This window comes from Amborella trichopoda, chromosome 7 (assembly GCF_054954075.1).
Source record: "Amborella trichopoda isolate Santa Cruz 75 chromosome 7, AtrichopodaSantaCruz75HAP2 v2.0, whole genome shotgun sequence".
NCBI classification, from domain to species: Eukaryota; Viridiplantae; Streptophyta; class Magnoliopsida; order Amborellales; family Amborellaceae; genus Amborella; species Amborella trichopoda.
Window position 1 is genome coordinate 34770731 of NC_142342.1, and position 21884 is coordinate 34792614.

Below are 21884 nucleotides of genomic sequence, written 5' to 3' on the forward strand. Positions count from 1 at the left end.
CAAAAAAACCAACTCCACTCCAGATACTATAAGTGAATAGACAGTGGAGAAATAAATGAGCACCTATTTCACCGTCCCCCTTACACAATAGACGGACATTTGGCAAGATCTTTCCTCTCTTGATGAGATTATCAACTGTCAAAACCTTGTTTTGAACTGCTAGCCATAGAAAAGCTTGAACTTTAAGAGGTAAAGGCCATTTCCAGATGACAGCAACTTCAGGCCTGGTCCGCCTCCATCGATCACAAAACAGTAATTGGAACATTGACTTAATCAAATAGTCTCTGTCTTTGTCAATATCTCACACTACCTCATCAGCAGCATTGTGAGAAATGTAAACTTCATTAAGTAGCATTAATAAGTCAGAGAATTCAGCAAAGAGAGGGTATGAAATTCTATTGTATGGAAGATTAATATTCCATACAATCTAGTTTTCCCTGCATTCAACATCGTCAGAGACGAGCCAATTGGGATTGGTCATCCTCTGAAATACAAGAGGAAACATATATTTCAAAGGTGAAGACCCTAACCATTTGTGATTCTAAAAAGGGATATCGTGTCCATCTCCTAGAGACCACCGAATGTCCTTGTGAATGAGAGATCTACAAGAATGAATAAATCTCCAACAATAAGACATCTCCCTAGTACCATTCCTCGATCCAGCCCACATTCCAAACCTATCCACACGATACTTTGATGTGATCACTTTGTACCACAGATGGTCTTGGAAATTTAAGCTCCTCCACCACCACTTACATAGCAACGCCTGATTGACAATCTTGACTCTCCTTATTCCTAGACCTCCTTCACTCTTGGGTATGCACACCCTATCCCATCTTAGCAAATGAAATTTCCTAGAATCTGTAGAAAAACCCCACATGAAGTTTCTCATTAAGGTTTCAATTTTCTTGGCGATTGACGAGGGGATCTGTAATATGGACATCTGATAAATAGGTAAATTTGACAAGCACACCTTGACCAGGGTAATCCTTCCCCTCAAAGAAAGATATTTAAATTTTTACAATCAAGCTTCACTTGAATCCGTTGGATGATTTTGTCCCAAACAGCAATTGGGAGTCGACCATCCAAAATAGGCATCCCCAAATACGTGATGGGTAAGTTCTCCACTTTACACCCCAACACCTCTGCCATTTCCTGAATTAAAGCATCACTGCAATTAACACCAAGAATTGTTGTTTTATCAAAATTAACCTTAAGGCCTAATGCAACTTCACAGCATCTCAAAAACGTAGCAATATTGCTAACCTGGTCAACCTTAGCCTCACAGAACAACAAGGTATCATCTGCATATTGCAGATGAAATGCAGGAGCCTCCATTTGGCATTAGCAAACCCTTGAAATGACCACTCCTTTCAACATTTCTCACAAGAAAACTGAAAAATTCTACATAAATAGTAAATAAGAAAGGAGAAAGAGGGTCGCATTGACGAAGAACCCAGGATGCCTTGAAGAAGTTAATAGGGCTGCCTTTGTATAGAATGGTAAAGTGCATTGATGATAAACATCCAAAGATCCATTTTCTCCACAACTACCCAAACCCCATATTCTTTATGATTTCGAGCAAAATACTCGACTCCATCCTATCAAAAGCTTTTCCATATCCAGTTTAATAACCACCCCAGCACTCCCACTCAGAACTTTAGAATGAATACACTCCTTGTCCACTATTACACTGTCTGAAATTAATCTATCCTTAATACAAGTTGATTGGGGACCTGAGATAATAGCTGGTAACACCCCCTTTAAATGTTCCACCAGAACCTTCGCCACAATTTTATAAAGGCTACTCAAAAGACTAATGGGTCTAATGTCACCAAGAGTAGCAATGACTGACTTTTTAGGCATCAATGAGATATAGGTGGAGTTAAGCCCTCTGAAAAGTTCATCTCTCCTAAGAAAACCCCTAGTCAGTTCCAGTAGTTCACCACAAATCAAATTCCAAAACTTATGAAAGAAGATTAAAGGGAAGCCATCATGACCAGGTGCCTTATCGCCTGGCAATACAAAAACCATACTTTTTAATTCCTCCATAGAAACATCTCTTTCCAAGAAAGACCTTGAACCTGACGGTAGAACCTTAAACTCCACCCTAGTTAAACGAGGAATATGCTTCACCTCATAGGTGAAAGCTTCTTGGAAATGATTAACAATGGTATTAGACATACCAAGACAATAATTAACATTGACTCCTTGAATCACCAAACCAGAGATGTCATTCTGAAGGCATCTTGCATTCATTGTGGCATGAAAACATTTTGTATTAAGATCCCCATCCTTCAACCATTTCACTCTAGACTTTTGTCTCCAATAAATTTCTTCAACTCTTCTAAGCTCCTGAAGCTCATTTATTTTAGAGGTTCTCTCCAACATCAACTCTTGAGACCATTCTCCTGAATTTTGCATAATTAGTTCACACTCCCCTATACTACGTAATACCTCCTCAATTTTCCTCTTAACAAAGTTTCTTTTTTCTTTTTTCCATACTAACAGCTTATGCTTAATGTTTAGGAGTTTCTTATGAAGTTGGAAGTCTAAGGATCCAAAGGAAATAGTGTTCTCCCAATATCTTTTATCACTTCAATGACTTCTTTCTCTTGCAACCACCCAATTTCAAACCTAAAAGGCTTAGGGCCCCCCAAAACAGCTTTTGTGCTAAACACAATGGGGGTATGATCAGAGGACAGCCTAGGCAAGGCTTTGACAGACGCCAACGGAAAGAATTCTAACCACTCAGCAGACGCCAAAAACCTATCAATTTTGGACATTGACAGATTCGATGTACTACCATTGGTCTAAGTAAATACTGCACCGGAGATTGGCAGATCTAACAGAGTATGGGGCTTTTTATATATGTTAAAGAGACGCATAGAAGACGTAATAGCCCCACCATGACTGCTCTCATCTGGCTATCGAATAAAGTTAAAATCCCCCCTCAAGCAAATCGGATAAGCAAAATTAAGAATAAAATCTGTCATCTCATTAATAAAATTTTCTTTTAAAGCAAGAGTTTGAAGTCCATAAACATTCATCAATCCCTACTGAAATATATACTTTCATTTCACATAATTGCTTAAGAAATGATTGTTTTGGGTCGAAATATCTGCCGGGGTTGCCAATCCATAGAGGAATTGGTCTTTTTAGATAAATTCCCTCCTAGAGTACAATTTTGGACTCATAAAAATTTTCTCCTTTAGATGATAAAATCAAAGGGGATTTCATCCAAAATATTATTAGGTTTCCCCAATAAACATCCATGTTCACCTTTTTATGTGAATTCATTTAAAATTTTCTGCTTTTTTTTTTATATATATATATATACTATTTTAGTCATTCATATTTGTGTTTTTTATTGTCTCCCTCTCTCCTCCTCTTGAGAGCTTTCTCAACTCTGGTATCGTAGAATAAGGTTTAGAATAAGCTCACACTAGACAAACCTTGCATTTACTTAGAGTTGGCAATGGGCCAGGCGGCGTGGTAGGGCACGGTCGGCCCAAGTCTTAAAAAAAGTAGGACCTAGGCCACAAACTGTGGGTCCAGGGCCAGTGTCGTCTTGGTTCGGCCTAGCCCATACTAATTTTTTTTCTTCTTTTTTTTCTTTTCCTTTTTTCATTTTTTTGGCCCAGCATGGCCTAGACCAAGCGTTGCCTATTGCCACCCTTAGTAATGTAGTAATTTTATTTTTAATTACATGACTAACTGTTCTGAACTAATTTTGGTTCGTGATCTTATTTCGAGGATGATTCCTTTTAAAAAAATGAATGTAAATTCTTATGATTGCTAATAATTTTCATCTTCCACCTGCATTAATTTGTTAATTCTAATTTTAGAAATTTATTTAGGAATTAATTATTCCCTATAATTTTAAAATAGAAAAATAATGTTATTTTGATCTAAATTTAATTATTTGAAAAATATTTTGTGTACTTTTTTGCAATGGTTGTTTGCTTTGAATGTTTCTTTATTCTTTTCTACTAAATTTTCTAAGTGAAATGCATGCAGTTCACTAGTTTATTATGAAATATCATTATCATTAGTAATATCAGTATTATCATATTAATAGCATGGAATATCATCATTATTATTATTATTATCATTATTATTATTATTATTATTATTATTGTTATTGTTGTTATTATTATTATTATTATTATTATTATTATTATTATTATTATTATAATTATTATTATTATTATTAGTATTATTATTTTTTATTATTGACTTAATATATTGATATTTTAATATTATACAATATCCTAATCTCATGTAATTAATAATGATATTATAAAATTATAATATTTATATATAATTTAATTATTATTATTATTATTTGAAATAGTGATCCTCTAGTATTTACTTAAATAATGTAAAATATATTTCGTTGGTTGTATGTTACTCATAATTAAATGTTTTATTTAAAAATTATATATTTAATAAAAATAGCTAAATATACGTTAGAATATATTTATTGTAACTTTCATATATTTTTAAGAGAAATGATTCTATAGGACCCTCTCCCAACCATGTGTGTAGGACCCCTAAAAGATCACTATTAAAGTTCGTGTGGATCTCTAGAAAAGTCAAGTCCCACACCCATGTGATAACTTTGCTAGATATCTGTGCCAACTTTAATGGTGATCCTTTGAGGTATTACACACATGGGTGGGGGAGGGTCCCATAAGATCATTACTCTATTTTTAATAGGAAAAGTATATAAGGAGACCATGTACTTTTTAGACAAGGAGGTCACAACCATTCTAGTCCATCAAATTTCAAATAAAATGGTTGTAAGTGTACTTGTGACTAAACTTGAAGCCCAAAAAATTTCTTGAACTTCATGACATATCTTCAATTGGACATCTAATGGCTAGGATTACTTGTGATCTCCTTGTACTAAAGATAAATGGTCTCATAGTGCACAATCCCTTTTTAATAATGTGTAGTCCATATATATGTCCTTCTCTCCTAGAATCATTCAAAGTATATAGATTTTTAAATTATGAAAAGTCTCTCTATCCAAAAAAGAAAAAAAGAAAAAGAAAGGATTTATGTTTTTTTAAAATAGAAAGGTTTCCTAAGTCATTCCCTTAAATTTCTATATTTCAAGGCTATATATTTTATATCTCCCTAAAGATGGGTCCCTTTTTATTCTTACAACAAATGTCTATCTTTTAATTTTGGCGTAATAATAAAAATAAAATATAAACAATAAAAAAAAAAAAAAATTAGTCAGCAATAGACAAGAAAAACTATGTTCTATTAGATGCTCATGCCAATTGTTTACATGGAAGTATACCACGATCCAAATAGCAACAAAAACAAAAATTAATGGATTGATATGAGAGAGTGGGATTACCTGATTGATGGGCCTACTTGCTCTTTGCATCACCTCTGACCCACTGGTTGTTACATCATCTTTAAACCTAATCATTGGACGTTGCTAATCTCTCGGATCACAGTCAAGTAGTGATCATATATTAATTCTCAGACCATTGAATCCTCAAACTCATGGAATCAGTATCCTCCAACCAGCGGTGGGTCTTAGTGAGAGTTGAGACCAACATCAACCCCTCAACCTAATAAAAATAGTGATCGTCTACAAAGACACTTAACGTTTGGAAAAAGTTTATATAAGGTCCCAACCTTAAAATATAGAATTAAAGATGTGCCTAAAAAATTTATTGGATAAAATTGTTTTAATGTTGAAAAATACTCTAATTGATCATCTCTATATCGAGAGGTATGAATATGAAAAAGTAAAATAAAATTTTGAGTCCTAAAAATAGTGCATCTTGCAACACATTATCTAAACTGTTTATTTTCAAGATTTTCATATGTTTATAGTTCTACTTGATTTTAACCATTTTTAGAGTTTAACATTTTATAATTAGAAATGTAAATAGATTTTAAGATTATCCTAAGAATTTTTTATAACAAAATTATATGTTATGATAACATTTAGAGGTACGCCTTAATTGGATCGTTTAAGGTTGGAACCTCATAGAAACTACACCTTTTATGTTTTATACATAGAGGTCACAATCATTTCCACTCATTAGATGTCAAATTGGATGGCTTGAGATGAGTCACGAAGTCCGAGAATGTTTTTTAGAACTTTACATCTATTCAATGATACTCTTACAGCCACCCATTTTGAAATTTAAGGGACAAGAATGATTGTGATCTCCATGTATCAAAGATAAAATACGCGTTAGCATGCGGCCAACTCGCATATTGTAGGCTTGGCAACAAATATATTTTTTAAATATAATTTGATCCTAATTTTTAGAGAATATATAATCTTTAACATGGAGATCATGAATATGATATTTTTTTTGAAAAATAAAAATAATTATTATATTAAAAAACATTTGGACTGTTAATTATAATTGTTTTTAGATGGACAGCCTATTTGCATCCATATTTAAGATGGATGCTTTATATCTCTGGACCGCATATTGTAGAAATGCGGTCCAGCCCGCATGAAACAATTGTTTAAAGATAAATGGTCTGTTTGTAGACAATACTATAAAAATAATATTGGAAAACATCATTTGAAGCATATAGTATTTTAGGAAAAGCAAAAGATATTATACTCTTATGAGAGTATACTATCCATGTACTCCCTCAGGTAAAACCATGTTTTTTATTTAATTTTAGTATTTAAATTTAGGGGATTAACCTCTTCAACGGGTAGATTAACCTCAAGAAAAACAAAATCCTAATTGAACCCTTTATGCACTTGGAAAAAAACCGTATCTTAAGATTGAAAAGTGGCAATCCAGTTTCTTGAAGGTAAGATCTAAGTATTAAGAAACTTAAGGGCCAGTTTGGATGACAAGTAAAAAAACTTTCACATTGAAAAAAATTGTAACTTTTTTCAACCTTATTAATAAATATTATCATTTTTTTTTATTAGTTTGCTGGACTGTTTGGATGGTGTGAATATATTAAAAGCGAAAGAAGCCCCAAAAACTTTGTTTCGTGGAAGTCCCAAAATTAAACTCTCTCTCGTTTGAAGCACCTAATCAGTCTCTCTCTCGTAATGGAAGTTTGGGTCTCTTTCTCTCTAACCTCAATTACAGCAGGGCTTTGCTGCCCTCTACCTCTCTCTCGTCTTAGAAGCTGGGGCCCTCTCTCTCTCTAACCCCATTTACAGCAAGGTTTTGCAGCCCCCTCTCTGTCTCTCGGATGCTCTCTCTTTCTTTAACCCAGTCATAGCAAAGCTTTGCAGCCCTCTACCTATACTTCTATCTCTCTCTCATTTTGGAAGCTTGGGATTCTCTCTCTAACCCCATTTACAGCAGGGCTTCACTCATTTACAGCAGCAGCAGGGGTCTGCAGTCCTCTATCTCTCCTCTCATCTTAGAAGCTTGGGGCCCTCTCTCTCTCTAACCCCACTTTCAGCATAGCTTTTGCAGCCCTCTCTCTCCCTCTGTCTTAGAAGCTTAGGCCCTCTCTCACTAAACCCATCCATAACAGGACTTTGCAGCTCTCTATCTCTCTCTAACCCATTTACAGCAGGACTATGCGTCACTGAAAGCAGAGAAGCGAGAGAGGAGAGAGAGCAGAGAGACAATAGGGAGTTAGAGAGCAGAGAGAGGATTGAGAGAGAGTGAGGCGAGAGATAGACTAGGGAAAAGGCTGCACTTTCATCTCAAAAAATTTAAGGCCGACTTAAAAAAAATTTTATGGTACTTTCTTCCTTCACACGGGGTTCTTTTTTCTTTCAATCAAAAAATTTGACAAAATCATGAGTTGTCCAAACAGCCAAGTCTGTTGCACATAATTTTTGGATTGTAATCCAAAAATATTTTAATTTTTAAAATATTTCAATTTCTAAAATTTCACATTGAAAAAAAAACCTTCCCATATTATCTTTTAACCGAGGGAATAGATATACGCTATGCTCCTATGGGAGCATAGTTTTTTAGCTTTTTAGAAAGTTATTAAGGTAGTCATATCATCCTATAACCGGTGAATAGATTTTAACATTTCATATAAAAAGCTTTTATACTCGCGCGAGAGTGTATTGTCCATATACTCCGTGGGAAAAATTCAATATACAAGTTAGGACCCCAAATTTGGTAGATGTATGTAACCTCTTCAATCCAAGGTATAACCACAGTTAAAAGAATTTTCGGATTGAACTAATTATGTACTAGAAAAACTAATGTCTCAAGATTGAACCTAGACCATCCAATTTTGAAACACGTGATTTAAGCATAAAAAAATATCAAAATTCAATTTTTTTTTTTCTTTTGGAAACAATCAACTTATTAATTCTTAGGTAGCTCCCAAAAGTTTAGGCTGAAAAAAAAATAAATAAATAAATAAATCTAAGGAGGTCTTTTACTCTGGGACTCGACATAGATTATTGCTCCCATGGGACCGTAGTATACACTCTCATATTTTGTGTACCTCTTAGAAAAGATCAAATTAGTCCCATTCGGGATTGAAACTCCAAACAAACAAGGGGCATTTTCGTATTTAGTTTCACTTTTAAGTGGTCCGCTAGCAAAATAATAAAAAATGGGAAATTATCTAAAATATACCTTTATTTTCCCCAAATTAGAAAAAAACCCTCAACTTTCATAAACCTCATCCACACTTTTTTTTTTTGGCTTTTTTATTTACCAAAATAACATTCACAGTAGTCGTATCATTGTGAGGCCCTAGCATTAGGTACCATAATGACTCCCCATTTTATATGGTATTTTAACTTTCGTGATAACTCGAAGTATTTTTAATGCCAAAATTGAAAAAAAAGGGTGCGGACAAAGTTTATGAAAGTTGAAGGTTTTTTTGTAATTTGACAAAAATTAAGGTATATTTATGCTAATTTCTTAAAAATAATTCTTGTTTATTCATGGTTAGCAATATGGAACAATCATTCACAATGAAATATATCAGTATGGCGTTGCTAGCTCTAAATAAATGTGGGTATTTTTGGTATCTTTTACGATGCTAACTCTAATAAATTAGGAGTATGTTCTGCTCATTTGGATAGTAGGAAATTAAGAATCTTAGATATTTCAAATCCATGGATTTTCATTAGCATGGATTCTTCAAATCTCTTGTTTGGATAGACTATACAATTCATGGATTCTTTACAATCATTTCTATTTCCATTGTTTGGTAATCCAACAGATTTTCATAGATTTTCAATTTGTTAAGAACAAAAAAAAAATGGTAGTAATTTAATGAAACATGATTATTAGGTAAACATTTATTACAAAATACTATTTACTTATTTAAAAATACATGATATTTTTAGAAAATACTAATATTAATAAACCAAGATAATTATTAACAATGATTTAATAATGCATAATTACTCAACAAGACAATTATTCTACAATATTCATGATCATCACCTGCCCTACAAAGCCATCAAATATTTTATAATATTGATGGCCATCACATTTACCATTCACAACATTCACGGCGATCATATTCCCTACCATTCATTATTAGCAAATCATGATTATCTAAAAAATATGATTTTTATAAAAAATGGATATTTCATAAAATACAATTATTTAATAATGCATAATTACTCAACACGACATAGTTATTCTATAATATTCATGACCACCACCTGCCTTATAAACCCATCAAATATTTCCTAATAATGATGGCCATCACGTTTCCTGCCATTTATAACATCCATGACCATCATATTTAACATTCATGACTATTTTCAATGTATAAAACTTAATCGCATTTGATAACTTTCATACAATCCATAACCATCATATTTGATAATATTCCATAACATTCACAAAATTCATGACCTTAACAAGCCATAACAACCTAGCATGATCCAAAACTAGTCATGACCATCAAGGTGTGACTATCCATATCATATTACCAAAACAAAGAAAAAAAAAAGTTATCAAACACGACAATCAATACAACATTCGTAAATCCATTTGACTTGTCATTAAGTATTTTTAGTAGATTACAAATCAATCATTAGCATCAAGTAGAAAGAGCAATCAGTCCTTGGGCAACTCTAACTCCATAGTTATGAACATTGCTTCAATATCAGGGTCTTCGACATGATATTTAATTGCTCTAAAATAATCATGGGATGTAAGTCCCTCAACCCTCTTCAGTTCTGTCATCAACTCTTGATTATTTACAACTGTTTGCCTCTTCTTAGTCATATGTTCCATTGCATTACCAAAAGCAACCGCGATCTCAAATATAGAAGCGGCAATTGCCTCACCCACACAACTTCTCTTCATTTCTGGTTGTTTTCTCTTTGAAGCTGATGAAGTAGTATCTTGCTAGGATATGCCATCTCCATACATAAAAGTTGTTGATTCACCGAAGTCATAGTCTTCACCCCCTCACTGTCACATCCAATATCATCTATAGGGGGTCTATTGCCTTCCAGATCCATCCCAACCGTACCATATCTTCCATCGGCCTTATCATTCTCATGTACAATGGGTAAAGAACTAAAGAAGGGCATCATCTTGGTTCTATACATCTTAGCTCTTGGATAATCTTGTCATTGAGCAATACATACATTTATAAGCAAATAATATTTACCTTGATATAATTAAAAATACATGAATAACAACTATTATACCTTTAGGTACTCACTCTATAGTTCCTCTAGAGCTGTGACGTTGTGTAATTTATCATCCCAACCAAAGCCATTTTTGCTCATCATAACATTCACTTGATCGTATTGTTGCTTCCATGTTTTCATTCTATTTTTTATATTTTCCCAGTTACTTTCTCAAACTCATCGCATATTTCAATTTATGCCTCACGCCTGAAACCATTTTCAACTGTACGCCCCAAATGCACTTGCTTAAGTAGCTAGTCCATAAGGCAATTGTCCATTTCATCTGTCCACGTTAGATTTTTCCCTTTATTATCTGTTTTGTCTTTCTCTTTGCCTCTTTTTTTTATTCTCCATTCCTATTATCAAGTTAAAAAAAAAATACCCAAACACATCAATTCAAATGCACTACATATAGAATAAGACAAGTCCATATTGTTAAGTTTGATCATATATGTGCGCCTGCACTATGCATGATAGTTGCACACAGCACAGACCATAGACCCCATAGTACATGATGATCTCTAATTTATACCATTCGAAGTATAAAAAATGTTCAAACGTAATAGTGCATATATGTGATAGTAACATGCATAAGTCATATCAAACAGCTCAGAGTAAATGTCTTTAGGTCGCAGAAAGTCTAATGCTCTATGAAACACAATTGTATATACAATGCCAATACTAATAATTTGCAAATGACATAGTCACAATGAAGAGATAGAACTTGCATAAAATAATAAACATTTATCATATGTGCAACATTGATAGCATACAAAAATGAAGCAAATATTTATAGCAATTGCTAGACAAAAGTTTCAGCTTGTATTCATAAAAGAGTCACTTCATAGCTTTGCTATTCTTATATAAGTCCCATTTAATCAAATGGAAATTTGACATTTGGAGCTAAATCTTCATGAATTTGAAGTAAATTGAACATAAACACTTCCAATTCTTAAGTCAAAAGCTAGAGATGAAATCTATTACTGCTATATTTCACATTCAACCATGAATAACCTAAAAAAAAGAGAAAAAGGTCATCACCCACTATTATGAACCAAACATAAAATACACACACATCAAACTATGAGCTAATCCAAAAAAACGAATAACATCTCAACATTGTCATTTAACATTTGTGAGCCAATCCTTAAAAATGAAGAAATATTTAAGTTCAAGTTCATGTAATTCTTCAAAATTACATGTGATAAACAAAATAAATAACTACGCTCGATAGTCATTCTACATCAGCTTAGCTAGTTCATCCCTTTCCCTTCCTCACTCATCAATTACTCATTGTGACCTACCCAATACCATATCGAATTCTTCCTTGCTATCGTCCTCATCTTGCCCCCCCTCCCCCCCACTTCCTCAATATTATCCATTTCAAATCGATCGCCCTCTACCTCCCTAATGAGGTTATGTAAAATACAAACAACTATGACAATCTTAGCATGTGTTTAAACACTGTACATTGGTAGTGTTTTGAGGATAGAGAAATGCCCCTTTACCACTCCAAAAGCACGTTCTACAATATTTCTCAACGCTGAATAGCGTAGGTTGAATAATTCTCTAGCATATTGACGGGCATAACTAGTTTTAAAAGTATTCAATTGGTACCGAGTACGGCAATATGGAGCGAGAAAAGCAGTTTCATTAGCATATCTAGCATCCATGACATAATACTTTACTACAGAAAAATAGGCAACATGTTATCGATTTATATAAGCTTATTTACTAACTTATAATCTCTAATTTCTGGTATTGTCTCATACCCTTAGGAACAACTAGCCTATTTTCTCTACTGAGTGTAGAGTGCAGTACTCGTGTATCAGATACTGATCCTTCCCAACCAGCAAGTACGTATTGGAATTTCATATCGAAAGAGACTATTGTCATAACAATTTGTGATATAAATTGCTTCCTGTTACGAAATCTTGTATGCTCATGAGTAGAAATATGGGCTTGGATGTATGTCCCATCGATTGCACCAATGCAGTCCTATATAAATTCAACATAAAAAAGGTAGCAAGCACAATACTATGAAGCTCTACATATTTGAAAGCAAAGTGAGATTGTAATACATAATCCACCACAAATAATGTGCGATTGTGATAGATAATCACCTTAAAATATGGGGCCTAATGACTGTTGTTGCGTATCTCTGAAGGAGTTGTAGAGCTAGCATGTTTCACAAAGTCTAAGAAGAGGCTCACTACTGCATTTAGTACAGTGTTGAAATGTCGACTAACCGTTTCGTCGAAACAAGAAAATCGGTTGTCGATCACTCGATTTTTTATATTGTAGCTAAGAGTGTGCAGAAATATTACTAATTGTTCTTCTATAGACACCCTTCTTGTGGGACACAGAATGCCTCTATCCCGTTACATGTTATGATGATAAACAAAGGCACGCTTACTCAATCTCAATTATTTCCGACATCAATCTCAATTATTTCCGACATTGTACATCTAATGCGTTAATGATTCCATTTATGTATTTGTTTCTTTCTAGGTCCCTATCCACATTTGGTTCTCTATCTATATAACTTGTATGATACCAGGCTGCAGCTTCAACACATGTAGTTGCAGCTACCAACATAAACATGGTTAACATATCAAGTTCATCGTCCTCTTCCATTTCCATTTCATTACTGTAGGCATTTTCCCCATAGTTGTTAGACATCTATCATTCATAAAACCACATTCTTAGACAATTCATTTTTAAAAGTTGTATAAAACTTAAATAACTCTCAAGAAGATAAGAAACAAAGTTAAACATTCAATGGGAAACTAAACAGTAAAGTACGAATAATAAAGAATACGTTATAATAAAATCCAAATGCATCCAAATTGGAATGGGGATGCACAATATTAGTTCCAATCACAAAAACATAGTCTCCCAAACTGTAGTGTTTACACTATGAAAATTAGATTAAAACAATCCACATGGTTAAATCTAGGAAACTGAACTACGTTGTTGGGGTAGTTCAACTTTGCCCATATTGAATCAATAGTTCACTACATTAAGTTGCTAGACAATTTGCTAGTCATAAATATAAATCAATGTCCTTTAGATGCATTTTTTTTTTACATTTTTAAGCTTATTCAGAAATTTTAAGGTTGTTTTTTGTTTTATTTAATTTGCTAAGCTACTTGATATGAGCTAATTCAATACAGTAGATGCAATGACACACTTTGGAACCCCATGCCATTGTGGTTTAATCCCTAAACGCTACCCTCCAAAGCAAAAGAGCCATAAGCTTATAAAGAAGTTCAAGACTAGATTAATGCTCTGTGAATGAAGCATATGGTTTGGAAACAAATAACAAATAAACATTCTTGTGAAGATGATGATTACTTTGGATATGTGCGAATGAATTTGGTGGAAAATAGAATCAGTATTGGATTTGAGATGAAATCTAGTTTGTCAAGATTTGTAATTAGAGGTGCATATGCTATTGGAAGATCAGCATGTGCTTTTGCTCCTACAAAACCAAAAATTTGATATGCGTATGTTGGATCTGTGAGATTCTTAAAATCAAAACAATGCATGAACTGATGAAAACGGACAAAACCAGTAACTCATTTAATAGATAGATATCAGTACCTTGTTCATAAATAGAGAAACAAAAATATTCATAATAAATCCACAACTAGGTTTAGACTGTATCATCCAATCTTAAGAGCAATCTAAGAATTTAATATACAAAAAATTGGATGAGAACCCGCACAATAAAACAATGCATAGGCTGATGAAAATGAACAAATTCAGTCAACCATAGTCAAATAGAGAGACTCACACAATATACTAAATAACTCATAAGAAAGCCCTAAATTACATGAATCACACTCAATGAAAACAATTAAACACCCAACAGTCTTTGGTTAAGACTACAATGACCACCCACAAAACAAATCAACCAACAAGGCATAAATCAATGCCATAAACCACCAAAAACCAGATATCCCTCATTGTGAAAAACTCAACTATTTAGGAATATAAAGATAAAAACCCAAACCACCATAACCCAATTAATCAGATACAAAATTTGTTCTATAGTTCTACAATTCAAAAGGTAAGAAAAATGCAAGAAATCCCCAATTGCAAACTAACTTGTGTGCTTGAAGATAGATTGAACAAGTCAACCTTGTGTGTATACTTCCATAACATATGCAAAGCCCTGTAATAATTAAAAGAGAGATAATGGGGAGCAGTGAGAGATAGTGACGCAAAATCTTAAAGAATGAGAGAGACGGGACTTAGAGAGAGAGAGTGAGGCGTTGGTTAGAGAGAGAATGGGGGAGAATAAATCTCGTTGCTCACAGAGTGGGCTTAGAGAGAGAGAGTTTGTGGTATGAGAGAGAGGGCTTAGAGAGAGAGAGCAGGGCCATGGCCTAGTTAGATAGAGAGTGGGAGGGACAAGGGATCACATGGTTAGAGAGAGAGTAGGGGTGTAGCCTAAAGGAGTGGGCTTTAGAGAGAGAGAGCTTGTGTTTAGGTTATAACCAACGAGAGCAATGGAGTTTCTGCGACATGGAAAGGATGTCGTGGAAATGCAAAAAATCAACTTTTTGGGAGGAAATGATCATTGAAAAGTAGGACTCATTTCCATGATTTTGATTTTCCTAATTTTAGGTATCCTAGTCTTTAAGCAATTCAAACAGTGGATTTTGGTAATATCCAAGATATCATAAATTCATGCTGTTAAATCCATATATCCAAACAAGAAAGCACTTGAATTGTTTTTTGAAATATTAGATTTCATATTTTGTTAAGAAAATTTATAAAAAATACAAACTATCATTCTCTTTTTTATTAAAATCTTCTCATTTTTAATAATTTTTGTACACTTAAAAATTTTTATGACTAGTTTTTTCCTTTTCATGTCAAGTCTTTATACGTTTAATTAGGTTGCCTCGCCCCAAAAAGTTAAATCAGCTTTATTTTTTTTAATTTTGATAATTCATAATTTTAAGTATAATTGTTATGCAAAAACAGTTTATTATTAGTTTTCATATTTTTTAATAACAAATTTTCGCATGGTTTAACTCCATTCCTTTTCCAATATTCTTAAGCTTAAAGGAATAGGGAATCATATTTCTCTTTGGGCATGTTGAAAAGGAGGGGCTGGATTTCTTTTGGGTAGATTTGGGGCATATTTGAATTCCCAGATTATGTTTTTTAAGAAGATAGTTTTTACAGAGGAATCACCTTTTGATTTTGTTGAGGATGTTATATATAAATAGGAAAATCGTTATATGCATAAGGGGAAGGATGTATTTCTACACTTGCATCTTTGTAGGCATAAGACATCCATTTTGAAGATGGACACCTATGAGTGGTCCCTCTAAACAGAATTAAAATCAATGGTCTAAATATTTTTGTCTTTGAATTATACTTTTTAGTTTTTAAAATTTATTTACTTTTAAATCATGGTGTTATATCAACAACATCATCATAGCTTTTTTCCAACTAGTTGGCGTCGACTACATGAATCTTGTTCTGCGATTCTACTCCATCAAGGACCATATCGTCACTATTATGGGGAATACCTAGCATAAGCAGATAACATAGATTCAATATTCATGGTAAGTTTCGGCATAAACAATAAATGATTTTCGTGCTAGAGATTATAAATTCCTAAAACAATTAGGTGCAAAATCCATTTTAGAAAAAGAACTTTAAGAGGGGACACACTTCTACATATGAGTTCTAGGACTCTAAGAAGCCATGTCCTAACTTTCTTGTCTCTCAACCGACTATAGTTTATTGGACAGGCATAAGTTTTTCTCTTAATTACTCCCTATTTTAACCAGTTTTTATGAAGATTTTTCCTTTCATTGCTCCGAATTGGTCCATTATTACACAATTTTTCCTTTCATTACACCTTGATTTCTCTATTTTTATGAAAAAAAAATCCCCCCTCAACATGCTCTAATTTCTTGATCGTGGTAGATCTCAGGTGTGTTTGTGAGAGAAAGTGAGGCCCCGTATACCCTAATTAACAGGAATGGAGAATAAGAGTGGAAAATTGTTTCATGCACCGAGCACCACATTTCTACATTTGCGATCCTCGAGGTATACAACATCCATCTTAAAGATGGATGCAAATGGGTGGTCTATCAAAAAACAATTGAAACTAACCATTTAAATATTTTTTCATAAAATTATTATTTCTAATATTTAAAATTTATTTATTTATTCATAGATCTCCATATTAGAGATTGCAACTTTCTTAAAAAATTAGGGTGCGGTTTGCATAAAGCCGAGGCTCTAAACAGTCAAAGTAAAGCTCACCTTCAAATAGAGTCAAGAAATGTGATTTTAGTACTGAAAACCTTCATAATAGCCTCAAAATATATTTTTATTTTAATTATAAAATTTAAATCTTAAAAATAGTGTAGATTGAGCAGATTTATGAAGACTTGAAAATCTTGAAAATTGATGAGCCAAAAATGCATTACAATATGTATTATTTCCAAAGAAATTATTTTAAATCAATCTTGTTTTTCTTCTTTTTATTCTTTTTTTTAATGGAAAAGTTAATATGAGAAAAAAATAAGTTTTTTAAGTCTAAAATATGGATTTGAAGCTCAAGTTACCCCACGGTGGGCGTCAAACTGTTTACACTCCAATCTGTGTCATTTGTTGTGATGAGATCTACTCAAATCTTAACAAAGACTGGGTTATTTTTATTTTTTAAAACAATTAGAGAAAGTGCGTTTGCTAGAATTATGGCCTTGGAAAAATCCTACATCTATACAAATCCTGTCTTTTTTTTAGTCCACTGGCAGCGCCAGCTCCAAATCTGTATTTTTATCTAAAAAATGCTTCTAATTTTAATTAAATCTAATAATAAATTAATTTCTAGAAAAAATAAAATAAAGCAAAGAATTAAATGAAGAAAAACAAATTAAATTAAGCAAAGAAAGATATACTTACCTCTAGGGACCTGAAACCCGGAGTTTCGGGCTTGGATCAGGCCGCTCTTCCAATTTGCACCACCATCTCTTTTTTTGGATGCTTTTGCTTACTGAAATTGGTAGATCTAAAGTTTTTTCATATAGATCCACCTAAGGCATGAAAAAAAGCTTGTGAATTTTAGGTAGGGTCTACCTAGGCTTTTTTTAGGATTTTTTGGGATTAGAGAAGAATTTCCCTTAGTTTTCTAAGGCTTTTGAGATCTCTAAAGCTTGAATATGAATTCTGAGATTTCTTGTAATTTTTAGGGATTTTTGGAGATTTTTTTTTCTAATTTTTTAGGAATTTCTAATGTTGTCCTATTTTTTGATTTTTTGGGCTATTTTCTAATTTCGAAAATTTCTAAGGGATTTTTTTATCTCATTTCTTGTCTTTAAGGAGGGGTATTTATAGGAGTTAGATAGTGATTTTTTCTGATATTTAAGAAATCTTTTTGGATTTGTTTTGAAGTTTTAGCTTTATCTAATTAAATAATACATGTTTACATCATCAGACCGCGTTTGGATCTGTCGGGCTGGGCACAGCAGCCCGATACTTTGTTAGATATTTTTATCCGTAGGTCGGATTCAATGATTATTGGCCAGTTGAAAAGCTCTCGCTCTCTACTTCAAGTTGGGATTGGTTTTGGGTAGGACAATTATATTGAGTTTAGGTTGCCTATGGTCTATTGAGTTATTTTTTGTAGTCCTTCGGGCTCAAAATAAAGATTTTTAAGAGTTCCATTAACCATAATTTTAACAAGGTGTCTATATACCAAAATTTATGTAGCCTACCTCAAATAGATGGAAAAAACTCTTATGATAATGAAAAAATACGTTTCGATCTCTCAAGATAGTTCTCTCATCTCTCCCACTCTAACCAGTCTGTCTCTCTACGTCTTCCAAATGGGTATTGGTAAATTTAGGGATTCGCTGTCTTGTACTTATATGCAGGGCTTTCTATATGCTCTGAAGTTTTGATGATCTCTTGGGGTTTAGTTATCTTGCTCATTAACTCTGATCGTATTCTATATTCGCAATTTTTCTTGCGTCCAATTTTGCTGAGAAAAAGTACTGTAATTGAAGTTTTCAATTTCCAAATATGTGTTTTTTGAGAATAAATTTTTGGGTTTTGAAGATGAAATCAATTGCCTAATGCTACAATTTTTTGTTCCAGTTTGATCTACAGAGAGATAGAGAAATAGTGATTTATAGAGAGGGGAATAGAGGGTTTTGGAATAGCTTTCGATGTTGGATGGAGGAGATAGGGTTATTGCAGCCTCGTCTCTGTAGATCAAGAGAGAGAGAGACTACGTGAACAATGACTGATCACCTTCAAACATTGAAGCAGGACCCGACTGAACTACTGGATGCTCACAACGAGTTCCGAAGGGGCCTAGAACAGATAGTAAGAAGTCGTCTTGGTACCCACATTACTTTCTCTACCTGCAACTGTGAACCTGGCTCTAGCATTAGCCTTCAGTGTCGCGAACACTTGGGAGTGACCCACCGTGTCAACTTGGTTGGAACTAATTGAGACACTTTTGTATCAAACGTAAATGTTCTCATTATATACTATCTTTAAAAATAATTTAAATAGAATAGAAAATACAAAAATCAGTACTCATGACCAAAACACTTTCTAATATTGTCCAAAATGACAGAAATATATCACAAATATGAGGCTCACATAACACAATGCAATCAATCAAAGGGGAGCAAACAAACCCATTTGGAAGTGGAACTCTAAATGTTACACCCACCATCAAGACACCTCTGCCTAGAACCTCTTACCACACACTTTTACATTTGTGCATCAAAGTTTTAATGGAACATATAAAAGTTTGTATATGGCCCAAGGCATTATATATCAACAAACTTATGAAAAATATATATTATCATATAAAAAGAAAAACCATACACGCTCTCTCTGGAATTTTGTTTTTTTTTAATTTTAGCAGTGGGAATGGAAGATGGACATTATGTTGATGCATCTTGCCCCCTTACTATCCCCAAACCCATTCCGAGAAGTAAACGAGTCCTCACATGTATGGCTAAAGGCACCTCTTGCTCCGATACGAGCGAAGAACAAAATGTGCCAAGAAGCTCCATTGTAGCTTTGCACACACTTTTCTACTCTCTTCACCTTGCAACGTATGTACGTAACAAGGAGAAATGCTCATGTCTGAGCGGGTGGGCATATTTAAATAGCCGATTCCTGTGGCTGGTCTAGATCAAGTAATGGAGGCCCCACACTACCTGAATGTGGGTCTCATCCATCAACGTTTGATCTACATCGGCTACAGGAAATCGGTAGTCAAGATTTAGCTACGTGTGGTGTTATTGTCCCTTCCTAACAGGGAAAACAAAGCCCCTTAAAATAATAGCCATTAAAATTTTAAAAAATGTTGAGAATATAGTCTCCCAATGAACAAAGGGGGAATGAATAGTCCCCTTAAAGTGACTCAATCCATCGGCCTCCCATTTTATATTTAGGCCATATCCCATGATGTGTGTATTTAACCCAATACAAATGTAGAGTTTCTAAGCAACACTCTTTTACTTTCCAAATCCTAGTGGTACAACCTCACTTCAAATCCTAGTTGAAAAAAGTAGTTTGAGAAACTCGTGATGGCCTGAAAATCTATTTTTACCATTATTAAGAAATTTGAATTTCTAAAAATTGTATAATGAAAACATAAAAATAGGTGGTATATAAAATCTTAAAAGATGAAGTATTCTTTGGGCTAAAATAATTGTTGCTTTCAAAACTTTTCCGTTCTAGAGCAACTTTTTCAAACTTAATAACCTTGTGGTACGCTAGGTTTTGGCAACCGGCTGACCAGCCTTGTTTCTTTGAGGGCCGGCTCGGGCTGAGGATGCCTTGGCCTAGGCTCGGCCTTTGCCCTACCAAGGCCTGGCTGGGCCAAGATTAGGCTAATAAAATTCTTTAGAAAATATTAAAGGAAAATAAGGGCTAAGGCAGGGCATTACTAGGCTAAACTCGCAAAGTTTGAGTTCACCAAGAGATTGAAAAATTAATCAGTTTTCTATCTAAAGGAAAAGGTTTATATAGAGCCAACGCTTCAAACAATCAAATTAGAGCCCACCTCAAAAATTTCATTAGAAGATGTTGTTTTAATCCTCAAATTGATCATCTCGACATCAAGATGTATGGACATGAGAAAAAAATGGATTTCAAGTTTTGGAAATATTGCATCTTGTAACACCTTTTTGGACTGTCAATTTTCAGGATTTTCATGTTTTCATATATCTGTTCGATCTACACTATTTTTAAAACTTTAAATTTTATAATTAAAGGCTATCACAAAAAGTTCCATTATTGAAACCACATTTCTCGATACTATTTGAAGGTGCTCATTAATTTGATTGTTTAGAGCCTATGCTCAATATAAACCGCACCCTTATCTAAATGGGAAAAGTTACTATACTTCCCCTACAGCATAGAAGATCTATGCTTCCCCTACTATCCAGCCATCCAATTTTGATCGAGAGAGCCACTTACTGTTTGATCTTACATCCGACGTCTCAAAGTATTTTATTTTTAATTTTTTTTATACAAATTGTATGAATATGAAATTAGGTTTGTACTATCTTTTCATTGGGGCGCACCTATAAATAATATTAAAAATAATTTTTGAATAAAATATAAAGATCAAATACCTTTTAAAACTTTTAAAGGTATTTTGGTTATTTTATTTTATTAAAAATATTTTTTTTTATATTATTCGCTAATGCGAGTTTAATATAGGATTGGCCGTCCGAGTTAAAATAGTTTATAAAAAAAAATTAAAAATAAAATCGTATAAAGATACCATAATTGAGAAAATTTTAACCCTTTATTCAGAATGAACGGTTGGATAAGGACAAGCTTTCTATGCTTCCTCCGTACCATAAAACGTACATACGTTCCCTTATTCAACCCCCATTCTGAATCGAGGGCAATTCCTCTTTCTACAGTCGCTTGCTGAATGTATAAAACGGCGGCACAATCTTTCGCTTTTCTCCCTCTAAAACAATCTGTTACTGTTGGCTTTTCTCTTTTTTCGCCGTGCAGAGAAATAGAGGGCATTATACACCTTGCATTTCGAGAAACTTTCGTTATTGTGGCTTAAATATCGGGTGGTTTTTCCCTTTGTGAAACTGTATGGACATGCAATTCTTATCAATAGAACTAGAAGGGCTCTTCTGGGCAAAAAATGCCCCCGTTTTAGATTTATGTATTTTTAGTCTCCTTTTCTATTGCCAAAGTCTGAACTGTAACGATTCTGATAAGAAAAACTCCATTGTTTTGAGTTCTT

The 21884-nt window shown here is 33.6% G+C and overlaps 1 protein-coding gene across 1 annotated transcript; it reads right to left on the minus strand.

Annotated features, from left to right (window-relative positions):
* Positions 1–301: 301 nt before the first annotated feature.
* On the minus strand, positions 302–1338 carry LOC148781370 (uncharacterized). The gene is made up of 3 exons (XM_088871054.1): positions 1023–1338; positions 757–861; positions 302–339 (listed from the first exon to the last, which is right to left on the minus strand). The coding sequence occupies exons 1-3, from the start codon at positions 1336–1338 to the stop codon at positions 302–304; spliced, it is 459 nt and encodes a 152-aa protein (XP_088727180.1).
* Positions 1339–21884: the final 20546 nt, after the last annotated feature.

Bases quoted from the DNA above. Each gene is read 5' to 3' on its own strand.
- LOC148781370 (XM_088871054.1), bottom strand. From the start codon at position 1,338: ATGGAGGCTCCTGCATTTCATCTGCAATATGCAGATGATACCTTGTTG. The intron at 862-1,022 runs GTAAAAATTTAA...GTTTTTCTACAG, and splicing joins GATTCAAGTGAAGCTTGATT to ATTCTAGGAAATTTCATTTG. The intron at 340-756 runs GTAAGTGGTGGT...TACTTAATGAAG, and splicing joins TGTCAATCAGGCGTTGCTAT to TTTACATTTCTCACAATGCT.